At 35.8% G+C, this 25,077-nt stretch overlaps 3 protein-coding genes across 3 annotated transcripts; 1 reads left to right on the top strand and 2 right to left on the bottom strand.

Annotated features, from left to right (window-relative positions):
• Positions 1-297: 297 nt before the first annotated feature.
• Positions 298-12,697, top strand: LOC132170738 (uncharacterized protein At4g19900). Its single transcript, XM_059581824.1, has 5 exons — positions 298-1,729; positions 1,818-1,967; positions 7,880-8,014; positions 8,745-8,939; positions 12,221-12,697. Exons 1-5 carry the CDS (start codon positions 381-383, stop codon positions 12,405-12,407), a joined length of 2,016 nt encoding a protein of 671 aa, XP_059437807.1. The 5' UTR covers positions 298-380; the 3' UTR covers positions 12,408-12,697.
• A 704-nt stretch (positions 12,698-13,401) lies between these two features.
• On the bottom strand, positions 13,402-14,679 carry LOC132171886 (protein EXORDIUM-like 7). Its single transcript, XM_059583300.1, has one exon. It carries the CDS (start codon positions 14,665-14,667, stop codon positions 13,612-13,614), a length of 1,056 nt encoding a protein of 351 aa, XP_059439283.1. The 5' UTR covers positions 14,668-14,679; the 3' UTR covers positions 13,402-13,611.
• A 3,779-nt stretch (positions 14,680-18,458) lies between these two features.
• Positions 18,459-23,940, bottom strand: LOC132169664 (probable rhamnogalacturonate lyase B). The gene is made up of 15 exons (XM_059580660.1): positions 23,813-23,940; positions 23,505-23,571; positions 22,844-22,965; positions 22,688-22,744; positions 22,312-22,434; positions 22,094-22,213; positions 21,689-21,995; positions 21,023-21,178; positions 20,839-20,945; positions 20,507-20,597; positions 20,268-20,409; positions 19,590-19,743; positions 19,387-19,503; positions 18,995-19,121; positions 18,459-18,698 (listed from the first exon to the last, which is right to left on the bottom strand). Exons 1-15 carry the CDS (start codon positions 23,938-23,940, stop codon positions 18,459-18,461), a joined length of 2,058 nt encoding a protein of 685 aa, XP_059436643.1.
• Between the last annotated feature and the right edge of the window lie 1,137 nt (positions 23,941-25,077).

Raw genomic sequence — 25,077 nt, 5'->3', positions numbered from 1 at the left:
TTTTTATTTTTTGTGTATGACATGGTCTAGATGCGGTAGACGAGCATAACGTACGGCATATTAACCGGTGTGATATAAATGGGAATAATGATAAATATGGGTAATACATAAAGAATTAATTATCGAAATTGAAAAATGAAAGATAAAATTGAAATCACAACAAAACTATAGATTTGTTTTTCCTATAAAAAAAGCATGAGCTCTAAAGATTTCTCCAAATGCCTACAGATTTGACACGTGGTTAGATTGGCCCACAGACAACACCGCGGGTCTCATGTGATGTGACTGAGAAATTACACTCTTCCTCACGCTTTATCTCTCTCTCTCTCACATTCCCGTACGATGGCGACCGTTTCTCGTTAAGGCTAACGGCGGGAAAAATGCTTCGTAACCTCCGGACACGTCGGCGGCCGCGTTACGGCGCGCAGGCTTGCGCCGTCATCTCAGCGCTGCTCCTCCTCCTCTCAGTCTCTGTCCTGTACACGCGCCTCTCCCACGCCCCATCTCACACTCGCCACCACCGCTACTTCACCAACTCACGAAACGACGTGGAATCCAACCCCCTCCTCTCCGACACCCAAGACGACGACGTTTCCAACTCCGAAGACAAAATCGACGAGCTCGACATCGTCGAAGAAGATCCACAGCAACAAGACGAATCTGACGAAGAAGAAGATGCAGAAGGCGACGGATCGGATCGGCCTCGGGTTTCGGGCTACTTCTTCGACCATGTCAGTGGAGCCATCAGGAGGTCGTTTAACAAGCGCTCGATCGACGAGTGGGAAGACGATCGCTCAGGGTCTGAGTCTGAGGATCGGAGTAAGGCAGCGTTCGGGTCCGACGACGTGCCGGTGGACGAGATGGTGCGGAGGAAGGCGAGCGAGGTGGTCTCGATCGAGGACGCGTTGCTAGTGAAAACGACGGGTCGTGGGAGAGCCTCGCCATTGAGGGAAGGCTGGGGGAGTTGGTTCGATAAGAAGAGCGATTTCTTGAGGAGGGACAAGATGTTCAAGTCCAATTTGGAGGCTCTGAACCCTCTCAACAATCCAATGCTTCAAGACCCCGATGGCATTGGTGTCACCACGCTCACGAGGGGCGATCGCCTGGTCCAGAAATGGTGGTTAAACGAGTTCAAGAAAACCCCATTTTTGGCCAAGAAGCCGTTGAGCGTTTCGGACACGATTAGGGTTTCGAAATCCGGAGAAAACCACATTGGATTGAATAGAGCAAAGCGTACAACTTTAGGTAATGGATTGAATAGTAGGACTGTAAATAAAAAGGATGGGGTATTGAATTTGTCTGATAAGAGAGACAGTAAGAGAGCAGAGCATAGGACTTTTGTTGAAAATGTAGGTAATGGATTGGATAGCAATATAATTATGGATTCCAATAAGAATGATAAGTTGAATGATGAGTTGGGTTTAGAGGGTGGTGAGGTTGGGGATAAGACTGAGTTTTCGGGTCATATATATGGGGATGGAAAGAGATGGGGGTACTACCCCGGTCTGCATCCGCATTTGTCGTTTTCGGATTTCATGGATGCGTTTTTCAGGAAGGGGAAGTGTGATATGAGAGTTTTTATGGTGTGGAATTCGCCGCCTTGGATGTATAGTGTGAGGCACCAGCGGGGGCTTGAGAGTTTGCTCTCTCAGCATCCAGATGCCTGTGTTGTGATGTTCTCAGAGACGATTGAGCTTGATTTTTTTAAGCATAGCTTTGTGAATGATGGGTATATTCTCATCCTATTTGCCCTTTTTTTTAGTTGATTTGTTTTACCATTTTATAGTATACTGTCTAAAACACATTTATTTTTTCAGGTACAAAGTTGCTGTGGCCATGCCAAATCTTGATGAATTGCTGAAGGATACGCGGACACATGTATTTGCTTCTGTCTGGTTTGAATGGAGAAACACAAAGTTTTATCCTACTCACTATAGTGAGCTTGTCCGTCTTGCCGCTCTCTACAAGTAAGTGTGCTTAGTACGATTTATATTATCATATAGGGTAGCCAATTTTTAGTATTTTCTTTTCATGAGTTCTTTTCATTCCACTTTCGACTATCTATCAGTGAAGTCTTTGATTGGTTTCTACTTTAGTTAGCATGAAGATTGTAAGTTTCTATTTAGTGATCATGAAGACTAGATATACATATAAAAGGGAAATGCAGCAGGACTTGGTAAAGGGGGTGGTCATACACATGAAGATTTGATAAACACTAGTACATTATACTTGTAGGCATGGTTATCATATGAACGTGCTAATTTGCTGTAATCCCAGAGAAAGCATCTTATATTAAAGTATGTATTTTTTTTTTTTTTGTTTTACATGAGTAACCTTAACAAGTTATGGTCATAACCCATGCAAATATATGGATATGAGAAGCAGAGGCATAATGTGAAGATTGGGTAATCAATAGGCGAGTCTTGAATATTTTTTTTTTCCTTCTAGTTTCTTGTGAGGAGAGAAAAGAAAGGTTGAATGAGAAAAATGCAGAACATTTTACAAAATTTCTGCTACACAATCACATTCAGCAAGGTTAATATGAATAACTCAAATCTTGAGGTTGCATGTTTGAAACTACAAATCTTGAGGTCGAAGGTTTGAAACTAAGGGCTAGGGTTCTTATTTTTCTTGAAAACAATAAATACTCTATGGTTATCACTTCACTAATTACTCTGTGAAGCATACTATTGCAAAGATGTCTCCATAATTGCGTCATTGATAAACCACAACCCTCACATGCCTATGAGGCAGATCATTGGTATTTTCTACTCAAGTTAAAGCAAATATTTATCAGAAGCAGGATTTGTACATTCATATTAGAAAATAATAGCTTTATCCTATAAGTTTTTGTTTGGGAATGAGATGTACTTTGACACACAAATGTGATTTCTATATGAGCTTGCTTATGAGATGTACGTTTCTGCAATGCTGCTTATCCCAACCGGTACAGCAGTGTTGTATATATATAATCAATTGAGATACAAAACAATTCTAACTTAAACTCTATAACAGTAATACACGTTACACTCAAGATGAGAACTAGAGTCCTATTGTGAGTATTCTACTTGATGTTCATCTTCCTTGTATTTATCTTCAACTATATCTTCCTTGTATTTATCTTCAACTATATCTCTAGTTTGAATTGGTCTAATATACCCCCGCAATCTCGACGGTGGAGGTCTAACGCTGAGATTGGACTTGAGTAGTGTGAACTTCTTGGAGACTAGAGGCTTAGTGAGAATGGCAGCCACTTGATCCTTAATAGATATGAATTGGACATCTAGAATCTTGTCAGCCACTTTATCACGTACAAAGTGGTAGTCAATGGCAATATGCTTTGTTCGTCCATGAAACATAGGATTGGAGGTAAGGTATTTGCATTGTTGATGATTTCACCAAATATATCTGGCTCTTTCTTGTAACACACAAATCTGAGGTTCCTACTATATTTCTTCGTTTTAAGAATCTGGTTGAAACCTATTTTGGCCATAAAATACAATCTGTCCAAAGTGACAATGGAGAGGAATTTCGCCCTCTCCAATCCTCCTTACCGTCACTAGGCATCACCTATAGATCCAGCTGTCCTCACACTCATCACCAAATGGGTTCTGTTCAGCGTCGCCATAGACACATTGTTGAAACCGGCCTCACCCTCCTTGCCATGGCTCAAGCCCCCCTAACTCTATGGGATTCTACATTTGAAACAACCGCTTACCTCATCAACCACCTACCTTCCAAGGTCACTCACAACAAATCCCCTTTTCAACTATATCTTCATTGTATTTATCTTCAACTATATCTCTAGTTTGAATTGGTCTAATATTGCTTGATGTTCAGATCAAGGGTAGACACTTGCACTATGATATATATATATATATATTAATTATGCCATTTGTCTCTTAATTCTCTGTGACTATAGAGTTGCATATTGAACCGTCTTTAGAACCTCTACTTTTTTCTCCCATCTTAGTTCTGGACATGGAATGTCTGTTATAAAAGTTGAAAGCAAAGAAAATGAAGAGAACAAGGAAGAGAGAAAGAAGAAATTGTATTCTTACTTGATACACCTACCATACATACGGCATATACATGTGTTTAAATCGAAAAGTAATACAAATTATTATGGATATGTAGTTAATGCAGATTACACTAATAATGACAATAAAATAAGAGAATAATGGCAATAAGCTCATAGAATAAAATTAGAGCATAAATTCACTAAGTCTCCTTTTTCAACTCTCCCCTTCAAGCTGAGAAAAAAAGGATCTCTCTCATGCATAAGAACACTACTGGACACTTTCATCCAAATATCTGCAAGTTGTTCTCCTTTCTTCAAATAAGGTTTGCTAATTAATCTTGCATGCAATATTTTTCTTGATAAAATGTCTATAAATTTCAAGATATGTAGTTCGATCTTGTTGAACTAAATTATGAATAATATTAATTGAAGTCCTAATGTAGAAATATAGGGAGTGTTTGTTAAAATTTTTTTTCCCGTTATTACTATAGTTGACGTGGATTGATGTAGAAAAAAGTAAGAATGTTTGGTATGGAAAAACGAAAAAGCTTTGTTTTGTGGTATTTTTTTTATTTGAATAGTAGTAAAAAGTACATGATGTGATATAAAAAGTGAATGACGTGATATAAAAAAATGAAAAAAGAAAGAATGTTTTGATGTTGATTTTTTTGGGAAAATGAAGCGTGAATAGTGTTGAGGAGAGGGGACGGGTTTGCCAGACGGTGCTATAATCATATAGGATTGTTATAGTCATATCTAAGTTCTTTCAATAGTATCTTCAACGAAAAAAAATTATATACCTCGTGTGCCATGGCTTGAAATTCAACTTTTACACTTGATCTAGAAATTTGAAATTCAACTTTTACACTTGATCTAGAAACTACTCACTGTTTCCTACTACACTAGGTAACTAGGGGTATGTTTGATAATGCGTTTCAAAAGTGTTTTTATTTATTTTTTAATTTTATTCTTTTTATAAAAAAGAAAAAAAGAAAAAGTGTTTTGATGTGATTTAAAGGTGAGAAGTATTTTTTGGTCACATTTGAGAAAATGTTTTCCGCAGGGGTGCAGATACTTATTTTGAGAAAACACAAGCAGATGTAGAGCTAGTTTGTTACTTATAAAATAAAATTTTTTTTAAAAAAAGAGTGGTCGTGTAGCTGCCTTCGATCAGGACAGAGGTGGCCATCCGTCCAACCTAATTTGGTTAGGGTGGTTGCGCAGCTACCTTGATCTGGTTGAGGTGTCCCCATGCGGCCACCCGTGACCTATTGTGATAGCTGCACAACCACCTCTAACCAGTACAAGCCTTGCAGTCAGCCCTATTTGGTCGGGTGCTTGCACCGCCACCTTTGGCTTGTTGAGGTGGTCGAGCTACCCTTGGCCTGTTGTGGTGACTGCGTGACCACCCGTCTCCTATGTTGAGGGTTTGTATATGTGGGCTTTATTGTATACTTCTTGTGTACATGGGTTGCGCCTCTTTGCGCTTTTATATAATTGATATTACCTAAAAAAAAAAAAAAAATTATGCACCTATTTTGTAAAAATATTCTTATTAGGTGTGAAAAAAAAAAAAGAAAAAAAAAGTTTTTAGTGATATTTCCAAGCATAGCCTAGTTTTTCTCCCACAAAAGTGCAATTTCTTGAAGTAGATCTCCGATTCGTGATTGACTTAGCTTAATTTGCATCTAAATACAATTCTATTTTCAAATGATCATGTCTAATGAGGTTTTCAGATAGCAAAGAATTCTGTTAACGGCTTCCGTATGAGACTCATGTGGTGCATAAGTTGGCTCAATACACTAACCGCATAGGCAATGTCTGAATGAGTGTGAGACAAATAGATTAGCGTACCAACTAATTGTTGATATCTACCTTTATCTACTAGACGAATATAACATGTCTCAATCTAGTTACCTCAAGGCTCAAAACATATTTTAAAGTTCTCTAGTCTTTTATTTCAAACTCATTGGCAGTATTTTATTAACTTTTATATTTCTTTATCATCACTTATCAAAAAAAAAAAAATGTCTTCATCATCATTTTCAGTCAGTACTACGTTATCCACATAAACAATTAGAGTAGTTACCATTCCTTGTAAAGATGTATGATGAAAAAAGGTGTGATAAGCCTTGTCTACCTATAGTCAAGCTCTGGAAAATCTCTCATACCACGTTCTAGGAGATTGTTTTGGTCCATACAATGCCTTCTTCAATTTACACACTTTACCATTAACCACTCCACTCAAATAAGAATTTGAGAAGACAGGTCCATCGATCCGTGCTCGTTCTTTCTTGATCACTGAAACTTTGAGCGTTCCTTTCTCTCTCATATGCACCATAATAAGAAGGAAGGTATCATATTCCAAACAATAATGTTGTCACTCCAGCCGACCCTCCTATTCCAACACACCAAAAGGTCCACCATCTGTTGAGGCATAACCCACTCTACCCCAAACATTTGAAAAACTATAATCCACAGCTCTCTAGCGACATTACAATGAAGTAGGAGATGATCCGGAGTTTTTCCACTCTTTTTACACATACAACACCAATTTGTCATTATGATGTGACGCTTGTGGAGATTATCCAAAGTGAGAATTTTCCCAAGGGAAGCTGTCCACGTAAAGAAAGCCAGACACAAAGGAGCCTTAGTCCTCCAAACACTCTTCCAAGTGAAAGGGGAAGCAACATTAGGAAGAAGAACCTTATAAAAAGTTTTGACCTCAAAAGATCTTCTTTTTGAGGGCTTCCAACATAGGCTATCATCACCCTCCCTACCCACTCTAGCGGAATACAAAACCTTGAAGAAAAAGGAGGTGGAGTCCACCTCCCAAGCATGCAACAACCTGGTGAAGTTAATGTCCCAATGAATTGTGTCATTACTAACCCTCCTAAGGTCTTTCTGAAGGGCTTTCATCTCTTCCTCCATTGCTTCCCTCCACTTTGGATTGCCAAGTGCCTCTTGGGCACTTAGGGGAATAGACTTAGAAGATAGTTTGGAAATAAAAGTATGATAGGATAATGAAAGATTATTATAAGAAACAAAATCAGACATGGAATGCCAAGTACAAGATCTAGTTCCTTTGCGTTTGGCAATAAGAAGATTCATATCATTAACTACAGGTATTGAGGTGTCTAAAGTAGAAGTAGGCATAGGATTACCTAAATCCAAAGTTGACGTTTGGCCAAGAGACTTAAGAATAGTCTTACTCTTCTAGCGTCTGGAATAAACTAAAATGTCAATTGGTAGTTTAGGGGGACATTGATAATGGGGTGGTAGGGATTTGTACCTTTTCCCTATTTTTTTATTCATTTTATGTGCTTGGTTGTCAATAAAAGATGCTGATCTCACTGGTAGTAGTTTCCTGCAAGAAAAAGTTGACTCAAATTTAATCTTGGATTTTTTACAGGATAATGCATTGTGGGAAAGTAGTGTATTATTTCCTCGAAACTTTTCTTGTAAGCCAAGCAGTTATGGGAGCACTTTCATTTCACTTTGTTTCTAGAGATTTTGACAAATAGATGAATTGCATGTTATATGTGCTTCCTTAAAACTGCACTTTTGACTGCTATCTGAAGAGACTATACTATCGCAAGAGGTTGTTTCCCTCTGACATGTTGAGGAGGAAACCATGCATGTGTTGAGTTCTTAAGCTCACAGCGTCTGTTTTTAGTGGCTAATGCTGAACAAGTTATTCTTAGTTGGATGTATCCTTTATAATTTTCTGGATGCTGATATCTGGTCATCTAATAATGGATTGGAATAGACTACATTGTTTCTAATATGAGCAATTTTGTTGATTTTGTTTGTGTTTTCAACTTAAATTATTTGTTTCTCTTTTGTTGTGTTGTCCAGATATGGTGGAATATATCTTGATTCCGATATCATAGTTTTGAAACCATTGTCTTTGCTTAATAACTCTGTTGGTATGGAGGATCGTCTCACTGAAAGTTCTTTGAATGGTGCTGTGATGGCATTTAGAAAGCACAGGTACTAACTGAACTTATTCTTGGATAGTAAGAATTCATTTGCTAGTTTATTTGAGATCAGTTTTTGGTTACACTTGGTATTTGTCATTTATCTTCATTTGATTTTGAGGTTCTAGTGCATTTAGAAGTAGTTTTATACCAGATATATGGTTAGCACGTGCCCCCACCTGCCCCTGCTGTTCTTCTTTCCTCTTCACCATCCAGCTGGATAAGGATTCTTATCAGGAACAATGCTACTTTCTATGTTCTGTTTGTTAACATTGCACTGAACTGAAATCTTTCCTTGAATTGTTGGGGGAGGAGAGAGTTTGGAGTTGGGGGATATGCAGGATTTCTTCAAAAACAACATTATTAAATTTTCTTCTGTGGATGGTTGCTTGTTTGTTTGTGATACATTTTGTTATCAACCCTGTTCTGTTTCTCAACATCACACTGAACTGTAATAATTTTCTTAGGAAGTTTGAGGTAAAAGAGCATGGAGTTGAAGGGAAAGATTTTCTCTAGAATTTAGAAGAATGAATTATGTTAGAGATGTCAGATGAGGTGCTGATGTTATCTTTCTACACACACACACACACACATCTATATATATGTACATATATGCTCTAATTTACAGGCATTCCTTGTTCCATTAGTTATTTTGTAAGAGGTCTAGTAATTTGATAAATTATTTTTCTTTGCGTTATACACTGAAAGTTTGGATATGATATATTCTTCCACTTTCCATGTAGTCCCTTCATAATGGAATGCTTGAACGAGTTCTATATGACATATGATGATACCCGTTTGAGATGGAATGGGGCTGATCTTTTGACAAGAGTTGCAAGAAGGTTTTCAAGTCAAGAGAAGACATCCAGTAAACAACTTGAGTTGAATGTGCAAGCATCTTACATTTTCTTCCCTCTCAGTTCTCAGAATATCAGGAGGTATATTTCTAAATTCTTTACCATCTTATAGGTTTTAGTGCATAGACATGCAAAGGCATTGACAATCCACACATTGTTTGAACATGAGCATGGTAATATATTTAAGAGAGAGACAAATAAAACAGAAATCTTCTAGTATTAACCTCAAATAAAATTGAGTTTGTAGATCTCCTATTCATCAATTACTTGTATGCTTAGATGATGTGGGCACCTAAACTGATATGATTTTCATGGTGTCAAACTTTTAGAACTAGTGCTTGAGTGGGAGGCAAATGGCTGATGTACTACACCTTGTTGCAGTGTCAACTTATTTTCTTTGCAATTTCAGGGTTTGTTAATCAATATTATGATTTATGAAGGGTCATGAATTCTTTGCAGTGCTTCTTTTGAAACAAAATCTATTTAATGAATCTTCGGCATCCTGCTATAAGGCCTCAATAAGATAGGATGGGAGATTATATTTCTAAGTACTTTACAATCATAAAGTAAAATCTATTTTGATCACTAAAACATTTGCGAACTGAATACCTAGAAAACAAATTGCAACTCAAAGTCAAGATCCATCACAAGCAGGCACTATAATAAAGCCTTGGTTTATTATTGAAAAAGACTTCTTCCATTTGCTCGCAGGCACCATGAGATGTACTTCAAAATCACATCAGTTTAGGTGCCCATATCATCTAAGCATACAAGTAATTGATGAATAGGAGATCTACAAACTCAATTTTCCAACTCGTGTGGCTACCCTTAAACATAGGCGGTGGCTAGCGAGGAAATTCGAAACAGAAGGGGTGGCATGCATGACTGATCCAAACCCAAGTGGTTTGCACAGTCGCCTTTAACCGAGGGTGTTTGTGCAGCCACCCTAAAACACAAGGGGTGACTCGCAAGGCCACACCCAGTAGTGGGGGTGGAGACACCCTTGCAGGGGTTGGCTGCCAAGCCAGCCCCTTAGTTGGGGGCAGCTGCGCAAGCCACCCCTTTGCTGTGGTTGTCCACAAGAGCTGCCCCTTCCATTGGTGGCAGGAGCCACCCTTCGATAGGGGTGACCGGGCAAGCCATTCCCACACCTTTAGTTTTGGACTTTTGTTTTGGATTTTGGTATTTTTTAACCAAAAAAATAAAATAAAAATAAATAAATAAAGATTTTTTAAAATACAGCATGTGATGTGGCAAAACTGCCTACATGGCTTTAATCCCGTTAATGCAATGTAAGAAATTTTGGATAGGAGTGAAGTGAAAGACCAAAGGAGTTGGATTTAAATACTGAAGGAGTAAATTGAAATCACGTGAAAATTTAAGGAGTTAACTTTTTACTTATTTATTTTTTATTATTATTTTTAATTTTTTATATGCAAGAAGTCAGCTCTACACGCACTTGTGCTTTCTCAAAATAAGCATGTTTAGTATTTGTTTTTTTGAAAATACAACCAAACAATTTTCATAAGTGGACCGCACACAATAAACATTCTCTCAAATGTGGACCTCACAAAAAACCACTTCTCACTGTTATATCACATCAAAACACTTTTTCAAATAAAAACTATAAAACACTTTTCAAAACCGTTATCAAACATACTCCAAGTGTTTCGCTGAATTTTCTTGTGAGAGACACCAAAATAAATCCCTGCTAGCAGAATGGAATAGAATTCCGATTTTTGTTATTCTTTGTGCTTATCTTTATGCTATTTAAGTTCTTTCCTTAAATTCTTAGGATCAATCTCTCCTGTAAATATGTTTGATAAAGAATCCAGAGTGTTTCTTGTATATGTTGTGTTATTTAAGTTCTTTGTATTGTCATTTTCTTTTAGAATCGAAGGTAGCTATATGTGCATATAACAATCAAGTTTCTACTTGATTGGTGATTCTATAATCTTCAAAAAGCAAATTTGGTTTTACCATTTTTATGCCTACTAAACCTAAGACTGAAATTTCTACTTTCAAGTTGCTTCTCATGCCTGGTGGGACCCTACTTTTCTTCCCATCTCTAAAAGAAAAAGATCCAGGACATTACAAGCATGCTGCAGGATAGAAGTGGTTGCCATAGAGTGTTCTTGGTTCACACTTCCCAGCAAATGCCTGAAACATGGCACCAGTCTTATTACCTGTTTTGGGCTTAAGTTTGAGGCTATTTAACATCTATCATGAGGCCCATGCTGCCATCTACTAACCCCATTTAAGTCTATGAACCCCTTTTAACATTTTGGGCCCTTTTTAGAGTTCAATTAATTCCCGGTGTCGATTAGTTACGAAGACTTTCTTATTCGCTTTTCCCTTTCTAGTTAGGTGATCCTATTGTATACTCTCGGTATACTTTGGGGTGCCTTTACGCTTTTAATAAAACTAGTTATTACTTATCAAAAAAAAAAAAAAGAGTTCAATTAACTTCAATGTTGAAACTCAGCTGCCAGCACAATTTTTCAAATCAACAGCAATCTCTGTTACCCCTTACTTTGATGAGGGTGGAAATGTGTCTTATGGTGGTGATTTAAGTAGCCAGGTTCAGTTGATCTATCTGTTTCATTTGGGCCCGCGCTTTTCTTTTTCTTTTTGTTTCTTCAATTCTTGGGCATTTCCTGGGTCTGAGGGGCATTTTGAGATGGATGGTTGGTTTGGGTGCAAAAAGAGCAAAAGTAATTAAAAATATTGATTTCAGTAGGTCTCCTCTGGTGTGTTATTAAAGTTTGAAATATTCTTCTTAAATTTCTTTTGGAGTTCCCTGGTCTTTTTGTAGTGTCTCCTTTCCTCTTTGTAGGTCTTGGATTTTTTGTTTGTTTGTTTTTTTGGCCGTTTGTTGGTTTTGTGCTTTCAGTGGCTTTTAGTGGTTAGGCTTTCGTTTCTTTTTTAGTAATATTTTTTTTCTTACCAGATCCTGTTTAACCAGAATAGAAGCTTCCGATACCTAACGACGAAGTTATAAGTTTCCAGTCCCTAATGAAAAACAATATAGGTTGCATTCTATTATTGTCTTAATTATAGCTTTTGGTAAAGGCTATTTATCATATGATAAGGACAATTGATATATGTTAAAGCTTGACATAGAAAGCCAGGTCACTTGCATCGTTGATTTTTGCTCCCCAGAGCAATGTAGTTACCATGTGTGTGTGTGTCTGATTTATGCTTTCTTCTATTTTCCCTATTATATAGCTCTACTATTTTTTTTTTTAGAATTATTATATAGCTCTACACTTTGCCTCTAAAGAAATTATTTAGCACCTACTGTTCACATACCTCTCATATTCTTCCTTGTTTATTCCTTAACCCATTTGAGCTGCAAACAGATACTTTACTACACCCGCAACCGAGGCTGATAAAGCTCAACAAGATGCTTTGTTCAGAAAGATTCTGAATGGCTCGTTGACTTTTCATTTTTGGAACAGCTTGACATCTGCTCTCATCCCAGAGCCAGACAGCCTTGTAACTAGGCTTATTGATCATCCCTGTATCCGATGTTTCGACGTGTTGTGAATTTCATGGGAGACTTCTTTTGTCCAAAATCTGTTCAAATAGAATGTAGCAAATGGCATCCAAACTTGTTGAAGCTTACATTTTTTGTAGCTATTCTTTGAGAAGTCTGAGGCTTTGAGTTGTATCGGCCATCTGAGTTTAGGTTGGCAATTGTACAGATTTATTGGGTATATATGTTGGTTGTAATTATTCCCTGAGGATGCTGGAATAATCTCTCTTTCTCTCTACACTCGGTGGATGAAGGTTTCCTTCTTGATGGTGCATATGCTATCTCCTTAGGCTTCATTTTATGTGAATGTTCTTTCTAGGTTGACATTCTTGACATCGCCACATTAAAGGGATGGATTTCAGTTATTAGGGTTGCCCGTATTTAAGAGAAGCTCATGTATTCTAAGAGACAGATTGCAGGACCCATCTGTCTACCTGTCCAGGGCGGGTTGGTTTTACTACTCCCGTTTCTTAGGCTGTCTGAATTTTTGTAATTCTAGTTGACTAGAAATTGTAGGAAGTGAGATTTGTTCTTTGGTACTAGACTTCTGTTGAACAATTGAAAACCAATAGTGTGAAATAAAACCTTGGTAACACGTGTCAAGAAGACATCAAGCTATTAGGCGACAATAACATGACTGGTTATTGAAAATATTAAGAATAATAAAAATACTAATGAGATAATCATCTTATTCACCTAATGCTTATCTCTTTAGCCACGTAAAACATTGAGAAATGGATTGGTGTGACATCCAAGAGTAATTATTTAGTATTTTGAGAGAAATGGTTCTTTCTTTCACAATATTTTTCACAGGTAAAATTTATGATCCAGCTCTATTGAATTAACTTTCACAGTGAACTTCTTTTGTGTACTGTTTAGACAACTTTGTATACTAAAAGCTATATTTCGTTTATTCATGCGTGTGTTGTACAACACTAAATATTTGCAAAACATAAACTGTTTTCCAGATCCTTCGTTGCATACACAGAAGTAGAGATACAAGTATATATAGAAAGCAATCAGCTCTATTAAAAGCACCATATTTACTTCCACATGCAGCAAGCTGCTCATCACCTTTAGCACGTGTCAGCCTTTGTCCATTTGATTCCCATATTCTTTCCCTCCAGGCTCCAGCCCTTTCTGAGATAATACATCAAAAGCAAGAGGTTGTGGAAGAAAGAAATCTTTTGAAATTATATACATTGAACAGAGTCTTTAGTCCACGGCATTGGGGCCAAAGCATCTCCTTTTCACAGGATTCCATACCCATTGCACCAGAAACCTTCTTCCCTTCACTCCATTCACATTATACCCAGATCCCCAAGAGTCCCTGTACACTTTCCCCACATATCCACCACCCCCTCCACTGCCATAAACACCCACACACAAGTCTGCTATTTCGGTCGGTGCGGTCGGATCATCGCCGGCATACCACGCATTCACCAGCGGATTACTCGTCACCTCCGCGAGCTCATGAGCAATCACACTGATCATCCCATCAGCACCCACATCCCCATTAGGTGCAGCCATAATCTTGTTGCCTTCATTTGTGCCTGGTGACGGCCTTCCTGAATTCTCAGGCCACGCAAAAGGGTAGGCACAGATGCCCGGACATTGCTTTCCGCTGTAACCAACCCACGCGTACGGCACGGTGACACCAACGATGGTCGGGAAGGTGAAGTAGTGGAAGCCGCAGACCGCCCGGCAAAAGTCTTGAACTCGAACATCCGAAGAGGTCAGGACTAAGTAGAGGCCATTGTGAGGGTTGAGAGGTAGAGCCCTTGGATATGAAGTGACTGCACTTTTGATGACGGATTGGATTGCTAAACGGCTGAGATACGCACCGTGGGAGTATTTAGTGTCGTAGTGCTCGCCGGAGAGGACGATGTTCCCTGTGATATTCGATTCCGTTTGGTCGGTGTAGAGCCGGACCGTCCGCCACCAATCGGCGACAGACGGATAGGAAGAGGAGGAGGAGGAGGAAGAAGAAAAGGAGTAGAGGAAATCTCTTATAATGGATTGGTGAGTTGGGTTCCAATTTCCATACCAGATTATATAAAGGTTTATAGGAGATGCAAGGACAGGACCCATGTGGTACTGAAGGTCCACTAGATCGGAGGAGCCCTCATAGTTCTTAGCCTGATTGAACTGCTTGTCTTGGCTCCATGAAAGAGCTGCCACTGCAGAAAAACAAAAGCAAAGAATGAAGAGCAAATGGGTGTGTTGCTTCTGCATTTTTTTTGTTTTTATTGCTGATGTTGTTGAGGACATGTGGTGAGTGAGTCTGCTAACAGTAGAGGAACCTCTTATAAAGAAAAACTAATGCGAAGTTAAGGGGGGGTGGTTGAGAGAATCTTCTTTAGTATTTGCTTTGTGGACGATAGTGGTTTGCATGTTTACATAATTCCCTCTCCATCATTTTCTACTTTATAATGATAACTATGTTGCCCCCCTTTGCTTTTTTTAGGATACTATTCATGTGTACATATTAAGAAAATGATAAATATTTTTTTTGTATTCTCGACGTCCATTTAGTTTACTTCTTTGCTAAGTAGGCATGTTTCATCCATCATTTTTTTTTAATAAGTTTTAATTAAGGGTGTACATAACATGCCAATTTAGCGGAAACGTACACGAGATGAACGCCAAAATGTAAAGAAACATTTCTTTTAAAAAAATAATGCTATATAACACACAAACATTTCACAAACATCTTATAACAGTGACACAACAAGATTTAACAACCTTTAGATCATAAACTAAACAGTTTTATAACATATTTATGAGGTGTTTCATGTTTGTGTCGACACATTGGTAAGACATTCATTGGGATCAGAACACCAACTATTTGTTAATACTCAAAGCAGTTATGACGCAGGTTTTGTCAATATCTGCTTCCTCTCTCTCTCTCGTCTTAGGAGTTTTGTTTCCTCTGCCACCTTTCTTCAACGGATCAATTTTATAATGCCTAGATACCATGAATTTTATTTTTCTTTCTTAAGATGAAAGCAATGCAAAAGGATCATTTTCGGTTCAAAATGAATCGGAGAAGATCCGGTTTTTTATATCATAAGGATAAAATTGTCAAAAAATATAAAGGATAATTTTGTCTTTGTGATATAAAGGACTGGATACTGTCCAATTCATTTGAACAGAAAAAAATCTTGGAGTTCGAAACCTTATAAATTTATTACATAAAAAGCAGCATAATGCCTATCATAGCCATTCATATTGCTTGTAAATGAATAATAACTTCTTCACCTACTGTACATAATAACATAAAGTACAATTTTAATGATGTGTATATAAATTATTGAGCACATTGTTTTATAATTTACTTTTCAATGATAAATGTATTATAATGTGTTAAATACATGCCTTTCTTTCTGCTCTAAAGGCAATATATTTTGTCATTATAGGACTATTTGCTCAATAATAATTCATATTACTCAAGGAAGAAACGTAATACACAAGACTTCTAATAAATTAAAATACTTTCTGGAAATAAAAACATGTAAATCATCTCCACACGCTTTGCCTTCAAAGTGGTGGTGATATTAGATACCATTTTAAAGAAAACCCTTTTGACCAAACAAAGATTAACATTTAGACAATTAAAAATAAAGTGGGGGAAAATAATGATGATAGTCAAAACCAACTGTAAAAAATGAATTATGGGTGGCAAAAGCAAGCATGTGATGCCATTAAAAGTTTCTTCTCTTTTAGAGTACACATCTTCCATTTAAGAATCTTTGACTCTCCTATGTTTCTTCATGCATTCAAGTTTCCAATAAAATATATGCATTATGTTGACAAGCTTTCTCTTACAATTCTCAACAATTTTAAATTAAGTCGTTTATTGACTCGAAATGTTTGAAAAATGTCACATATTAAAAAAATGACACGTTACAATTGATAATTAAGTATATTCTTATAAAATCTTTGCTTTCTATGTTGTAAAAATGCTTTGAGCTAAAAATTGTGTTTTGGTTTTCTGAAAAATAAGCATCTTTGCAAAAGTGAGAAAAAAAAAAAAAAAAAACTTTTTGAGAGGAAAATTCTTTCTGACCGTCTTAATAACATGTAACATTTTTAATATGTGATATTTTTCGAGCATTTTGATACTAAGAAATAACCTAAATTTTGTAATGTAAGAATCTACAATTTATTTGAAATTGTAGGGAATCTTAATCCCAATTTTTCAAAGTAGAATTGTTGTTAAGTGGCAACAATATGCAATAAAAGAATTCTACTAAGTAACTTGCATCAACGGCAACCTAAAGAATTGATTCTCTTTGTCTAACAAATTAACAACGACAGACAAGGTTGTTCATACTTCATTAATATGTGGGGTTACATGTCCTCAAAACCCACAAAAATGCATGCCCCCATTGGTGATAGTAGTCTTTTTTCTAATACATTAGGGAGTAAAATACCTTGCAATTATGTAAAGGGAACGGAGGTGCATGTGATTGCTGAAGCATCGTCAATTCCCCTCCCTTAAATACAGGGATGAATGAATTCTAAACAAAGCTTAAAAGGAAGCCTACTCTACTTACATGCCTAGCTAATGGTCAAAGGAGATGCAGCCATGAAAAGGGGTCTGTAGCAACTCATCAAGATAAAATAAAATCAATCTATAGATTTTGTGACCGTGGATTCATATAAACTTGAGGTAGAATTCATGCTTAACCCGTATGTGACATTTAAGGATCGTAATATATCATTACGCTCCGCAACCAACGTCTACGACGATCCACTCTATCAATACTGATCCGATGATAAACCTTTTTATTTTGGCGGTTCTCTTCATCTACCAATATTCAATGAGTTAATATTATATTCATACATAGTACAAAGACATTTTAATCCATCCTATAGGTTGCTCCCCATGACTCGGCCACAAAGCCGTAACACATTCGATTTCATAAATTAAAACTTGGTAGGCAATAAAGAAGGTGTTGGAATATCATCATTTTTTAACTAATCCTAAGACTTGGTTAAATTAGGTGATGATAATAATAATAATTAGGTGATGACATAGAATGTGTCATTTACCTTAAGATGCAATGTATTTTGGAATGTCAAAGTTCACATGCACAATTAAGCTCCTGATTTCTTGTTAAATTATTTTGTGTGATTATGACACTTATGAAATTTTATTTTGGAATGTTGAATTGGACATTACCGTCCTCTATAATTTGTAGGTTATTTTACAAAGGATATAAATTTCTTACAAACTGGATCGTAGGTATTTCTCAAACCAGTATCTAAAAATGTCATATTTTTCTTGAGCATATGAGAAGAATTTGTAATTTTTATTTTTATTTTTTAGTTATTGCTATTAAAAAGCAAGCGAATTTTTTTTAGAGATTGGTTGAAAGAATTTTCCTGAAATCCATTTTACAAAATGTGATCAATGGGCTCATAATTGTTAGGATAATAATACATAATTTTACAATTTTTTTTTTTTTTTTTTTTTTTTTTTTTTTTTAAGTTTTTGAGTTAAATGTTTTGAGAGTATATGTACAAAGTGATAAGCAGTCCTTTGTCTACTGCCAAAATTTTATTAATTTTTTTTTTTGAAATATCTCCCATCATTTATTCTTTTAGGTGGATTAGGATTCCCTAAAATTCTTATCCATACATATATCTAGTAGATATTTTATATTAGGCCTACTACATGTACATTTCTTTAATTGTCTTTGGGCCAAGCCCATTAAAAAAAGAAAAAAACTCAAGTGAAATTACATGACCCAATAAAATTGTCTTGTACCGCATCACACAGTTTCTTATGATTTCGTTACAAAGGGTAAAGAAATTAGGTATTTAAACGATGTAAAAGATGGAGGGCGACATACCTGAAGTCAGGTGGAATACATGTATAACGACAAAAATTTCATTTCATTTTTGAACTTAGAAATTAAGGTTGATGCTAAATTAGCCTTAAAACAGAGTAAATAAATTTGTTCTTATAGCTACATACAATTGTACGTGACAACCATATGTGACTATATGTTCCCAAGTGGGGAAACAAGATCTAGAATCTTCTAAATTAATGATCAGGCTTCTGAAGGCCCTTCTAGACGAAGGTAGTCGTACATGACTCCTTGAAAATAGTTTTCACTTTTTGCCTGTCTAAGATAGATTGTGTTGTTTCCTTCTTGGAGTAGATTGCCTTTTACATCAATGCTGTAGAGCCAATACAACCCATGGATTCCATGCCTTGCGATGGCATTGTCCATTCCTATATATCCTGTTGAAAAGTGAGCCGGTCTGGCGCGTGCGTCGTTGAATCGAACCTTACAATCCAATCATCAAATCATAAGCAAAATATTAACCAAAATAATAATAATTAAAAAAAAAAAAAAAAAAGTTATTTCATTTGATGGACTTAGTAAAGCTATCGGATCCAAAGCAATGATAGCCTCGCATGAAAGTAGGAACAAACCTGATCTGTTTGGACAATTGTTCAAATAGTTCAAACACCTATCAGAGGAAGTAGAGCCTATTCCCTATAACTTTCACATAGATTGCCCTATATATTATAGTGCAAAAGGAAAACTTATTGTACGAGATCGAGATTGATGTTTTGTACCTGTACTACCGCATAATGGGCTGATGCCAAGGCCAATTGGAATGTATAATTTCTGTTCTTGTTCACATTAACAAGTTCAAATCTGATCTGCCACGTTGCTGATTCACATGTCCCATTATTTATATTCCTGTAATGCATTATTAGAACCGAGAATTATGATAAAGAAAATAAAGAAGGGCATGCCCACCAGGGTTAGCTTAATGGTCGACTCGTTTTTGTTAATATCACAAGATCGAATGTTCGAGTCCTCACTCAATCGATATATGGTTCTTGTGGGTGGTGTCATGTATCCAAGGTTTACTCAACAAAAATGCCTATACCTTGAAGGATTTACACTTCATTAAAAAAAAAAAAAAGAAGCATGTTAAGAAAGGTGAAACAAATATATATACCTGTTAACATGAGCAAAGAACCAATCTTTACGATAATCGCTAACATTAATGGTGTAGACGAGATCTTGGTCATGATATAAATCTGTATATCGATCCCACAAACCATACTGTCTGAACCTGCAAATATAAATTATTCAAAACTAAGCAATAAAATTTAATAAAGATTGCAGCAACAATTTGTGATGTTAGTGCATGTGACTAACTTCTCAGAGTGGTTGTACAGTCGGTTAGTGAGCGTTGGATATGGGTCTGGTACATAGAACTCTGCAGCGGTGCGATCAGGGATGCCAATTTCCCATAGGGTTGGACCATGTCTTGGAGGCTCATACACAAGGGCTCCCAAGTTGACTTGCAAACCTGCATTGGATGTCAATAAGTCTATATCAGTCACCGAGTTGCATGGAAAGCTAGTACACTTCTCTCTTGATTAAGTCAAATTAGTTAGTATAGGGGGTAAGATATTTTATGACAATATTTAAAGTATGAAACATATGCCACATGTGATTTAACGATGCGACCCACCCAAATAAAGCAACTTTATTTAATAGACTATTTTATTACTATCATACAACTTAATGACGTGACAATAAAATTCAGTCATTAGTTCAGCACTTGAACAATGTTTGAGATTCTAAGTATTTTACGACAATCTCTTTTCAAATTAAGGTGACAACACATATTTTTTGCTTAACCATTTAATGATGTATGAACTATTAATTCAGTTTGAAAAGAATTTGTAGTAAAAGCTATATTATCCTTAAAATTTTACTATAATATTATGGACTCATTTTCTTATGTTAAAAAAAAGTTGACTAGTCTCTTGGGTTATGCTTTGGTCTTTAAGTAAACAATATATAACACATGCTCATTTATATGCTTACCTGGTTTAATAGCAATCTTGGTGTCATTTTTGTAATCCCCAATAACACCAGGGACCCATGCATACAAATTATAGTCCCCGGGTCGGACATTTTTAATCACGAAATGTCCTTCATCGTCAGCTTGGGTCCAGAATTGATACCCCTAAAAGAAATAAACAAAGAAACAAAATTTATAGCTAATTAGTGCTTGATCAACATTCATAATTAATTGAAAGTGAAATTATGTAGGAGAAAAATACCTTGCTTTCTCTTTGCCATGACCCTACCTCTCCAGGAGCTGCCAAACCAACATAAGCAGATCGCCCCAAAATTAAGCTCTTATTGATATACCTGAAAAAGCAAGATAATTAAAATCATCTTATGTATAAAAAAGATTTAACTCATGTTTGATTTTAGCTGGAATTGAAATTATTGGTATTGGAACACATGTTTCTTGTGTTTTGTGACAAGACACGTGGCCCTTTTATTTTGAACAAGTGTTTCAGTCCCAAAGAATCTAGATTTAACTAGAATTGAACCCAAATTTAACCCGTCGAAAAAAAAATTATGTGCAAGTAGAGAAGGGACATACTGGTCACTAACTAGCAGTTGACCCGCAACAGTTCCACGTTGATCAACAGAAGGGAAATCTCTTGACTCAGTGAAATTATATGGCCAGCTATCAACCTCAAGCAACATCTAAATAAAAATCAATTGTGAGTTAATTCAAGATTTAGTTAAGATTCAGAGAAAAGAGTGCTTCAATTTAAATATACCTTCTCCTTAGCGTCTACCCAAAGCTTTTGGTAATCATTTTGATGAGAAACTGAGTTCATATAAATGAATATAGGTCCAAAGACCTTTTTCCACGGCTCTCCATCCTGGAATTTTATCTCAAGGTCCATTCCCGAATAGTGTGCGCTCATAAACACCTGAATATGAATAACTGAATTAGAAAGTTGACTATCATATTAATTATAAACGAAAAAAAATTATGAATGCCTAACTATTTTTACTACGAATAGAGTTTATGCTTAATTTTGAATGTTGTTAAGAGTATTACAATATTTAACACAAGTACATTATATATATATATATTCCATTATAAATTGACGTGACAATTTACGTGATATTTAGTTATTTACTATATCAGCTACTCAACAATTAAATGTATCTATTAAATTTTAGTACCTAATTTTTTTTTATTCATTTTATGTCACGTGATACTCATACGAAATGTGATGTGAATTTGTTTAAAAATTATACTAAAATATTTAGTTAAGCGTTTTCCTTTTAAACATTATCCCACCATTCGTCATCTCCACTTGTCATCTCAAAAAGTAATCACATTTAGTAGATTATTATATAACTATCATATAATTTGACGATGTGGTAGTGAAAATAAGTAATTGAATTAGTAGTGTATGGATAGGTGGACTTACACAGAGGGCAGTGGGGCCGACATGAGAGGTGAGTTCTTGCTTGGTGGGCCCACCTGAACGAAACTCTTCACTGGGTGTTATGATCCAGAACCCAACAGGTGGTTCAAGGGATATCCACCCATGAACTTTGGTGTCTTTCACATCCGACGAGTACTGATACTTGTCATCCACCTCTCCTCTAAGTGTAGGATTGGTTGCATTCGTCAAAAGAACTGCCTCTGGGTAGGCTAGGGTGTGACTCATTTCTCGGTCCTTCTGCGTTGGCATGATCCTTAGCTTATCGTCTGATAGTGCCATGTATTGAAACCTGACCATTCATTTTCAAATGTAATGATTATAATTATTTGCCTTTTGACATTCAATTTATTTTGTATAAAATGAAATGAACATCTTTTATTTACTCACTTGTCCTTTTTGAGCTTGTAAGCAGCCCTAATATAACCCAAATCTACCTTCGGCCATCCTTTAAGGCGCTCAAATATTGAGTATGCATAATATCCCGAAGTGCCGCGGCGAAATATGTACCTACAAAGTTAAAATATATATGTAATACTATATTAGAATTACCACTCATTGATTAGTTCCAAAATTGATGAAAGGAAAAGGCTTAATTGCACATGTACCTTTTGTCTACATTTAAGGGAACACGTCCTTTTTCATGGGACAAAACATTCCATGTCTGAGTAAATGAAAGTTCTACTTGGTCCTTGTTCTCGGTTATAATCCTAAATTTTGTTCCTGCTATTCTGCAAATATTCATATACATATCTTATTAGCATGGGAAAAATGCATTTTTATTTTTATTTTTTATGTAAATCCTACAAATTCAAGCGAGTAATTAATGAACCCATTTATCTCACTCATCTTACATTGGCTAACGTGATGTGGCGTGTTTTAAGTAGCTTTATACGTCAACTACTTAAAATAGTTTACATTAATTTAATTATAATGTGCAGTTGGTATAATAAATGATCGTAAAATATTAGATAATTGATTTACCTCTCAATTGAACCCTTAGGACCTTGATCTGGCTGATTCCAAGCTACATCCCAATAACTAGATAGAAGAAAGAATAATATATAAGATGGAAAAATCTGAAAGCAAGAATATTTAATTAAGTGATCAAATTTAAAAGCAAGTGATATATATACGTACCCCCTATTTTCTCTTTTATTATGATCCTCAAGTAAATTAGTGATACCATTATACTCTATTTGCAACACATCACCGTCCGGTCTCGACAATGTGACACGCACAATGCCATTATCCACCACTACCTGAGAATGTAATTAATGTTTAGAGATATTTATAATAACATTTTAGGATTGAGAGAAAAAAAAAAAATGTAAATTCTATTGCTTTTATAAAAATAAATTTACAGATAGAAATTCTTGAATTTAGATGATTTAAATGATCAAATTCTTTAATTTAAGGAATATGTTTGCATGTGAAATTATTCAAATCACATGTATACAGTGTCGGAGGGAGGAGCATGGCCCCCAAAAAAATAAGGAAAAAAAATTTTATAAGTAAAAAAAGAAAAAAAATAAAGTTTTAATTTTAGTCATTCGGCTTCCCAACAAAATTTTTAACCCTATTTTAAAATTTTTTAGCCCTATCCAATAAAAAATTCTGGATAGGGCTAATAAATTTTTTGGCCCATATGATAGTCTTTAGTTCATAAAAAATAACAAAAAAATATTTTTTTTAATAAAAAAATTCTAAAGAACCGGAAAAAAAAAAAAAAAAATTGGCTGGCCCTTCCCATAAAATGTCCAATATATATATATAATGTGGGAGCCATTAATGCATTTACCTGACGGTGGCGGGTAAGCAGCTTAACATCACTAAATTCTTGGTCTTTGACGTCCGATAGAATTTTTCTGCATTGTATATAAAAAACAAAAATATATAAAAACTCAATAATATATTTTCCTGCATTGTACTTTGTAGTACTGTATGTATGCATGCATGAGAGAGAACGTGTGGTTTTGAATTATTAGAATTTTAAAAATTCTTATCTTACGATTATATGAAAATTAAGAAGGCAACAGAACCAATATATATATATATATATATATATATATATATATATATATATATATATGGAAAAGAATGGGAAACAAGGTTGGGCATAAATCGAAGGGAAGAATCTTGATGGAATAATGGCCTGGGATCTTTACAACCAAGAAGAAGAAGCAAACCACCAAACTCAATCCAACAAGGGAAGAAATCCGTCTCCAGTTCTCCATCTTTCTTTTTCTAATAATAAATCAATTTCACAAAACACTATGAGGGATATTGTTTTATGATCTTAGAATATATATAGAGAAGGAATTCAAGAATCCAAGCTATAGTTGAACTTTATTTCCTAATCATGATAGTAAAAGAGTTTAAGAATTCAAACTACACAAACTCTTATCACCTAATCTACAATTATATTTATTTGCGTTATAATTAACTTTTGAACATATGTACTGAAACGACGTCACATTACCAATCTATATATATATAAGCAATTAATGCTGCCGGTTGATATCTGTTCATTCGTATAAACACATTTGATTAGGACTATTCCAAAAAATATCGATGACCCGGCCCAAACGGAAGGCCCACATTTGATTTTAGTGGGCTTTCGGGTCAGGGGTCCAAATTAAAGCTCAAAATTTATTAAGCCCACGAAAGTGTATTTCTCCCTCTCACTCTCGATCTATCATTTCTGCAGCGTGTCGATTTCTTTCTTCGATTCCTGGTAGATGATGGGTTTGGCGAGAAATGTGCTTTGAGTCCTCCGTCACAGCTCCACCATTGCTGACGGGTGAGTTCTGTCAATAAGCCTTTAACTTCCATTTTTTTTCTCGCATATTCTATCTGTTCTTTTGCCATAGCTGCACATTTGGTATGTTTTGCTTTTTGGATTTAATATTTATTCTCTCTTTATACACAGATTTGGACCCTTCGGTCTTTCATTACATTTCTGGGTGAAATTTTTATGTTTTCCTATCTGGGTTTGCATTTGTGTTATTACATTTCCATTTTTCTACTGGGCTCACTTCTCATGTACATTTTAACAAATTTTATTTCCTATTTGAGCTTTGAAGACGGTAGAGATGCTGATTATTGTCTGTTTTACTTTCTTGGGTACGTCATACGTGCTCACATGTTGTTGGCTTCCCGCTTCCTTTTAAGTGTCTACTTAATGATTTTCATTTTCACAGCTCGTATTAGTGTCGTCTCGGAGAGCATGAAGCTTTTCTGTGTAGGAAGAGCTTGTAGTTTCTCTCAAGTGCTCTTCATTTGGGTCCTTATTTTCTTTAACTTCTTACATTTTACATTTGGATTAAGTTTTTATGAGTCCGTATTTGCTTTTGCCGATTTTATTAGGTTTT

The sequence above is a fragment of the Corylus avellana genome, chromosome ca2 (assembly GCF_901000735.1).
Source record: "Corylus avellana chromosome ca2, CavTom2PMs-1.0".
NCBI lineage: Eukaryota > Viridiplantae > Streptophyta > Magnoliopsida > Fagales > Betulaceae > Corylus > Corylus avellana.
This window is presented reverse-complemented; position numbering and strand designations above follow the sequence as displayed.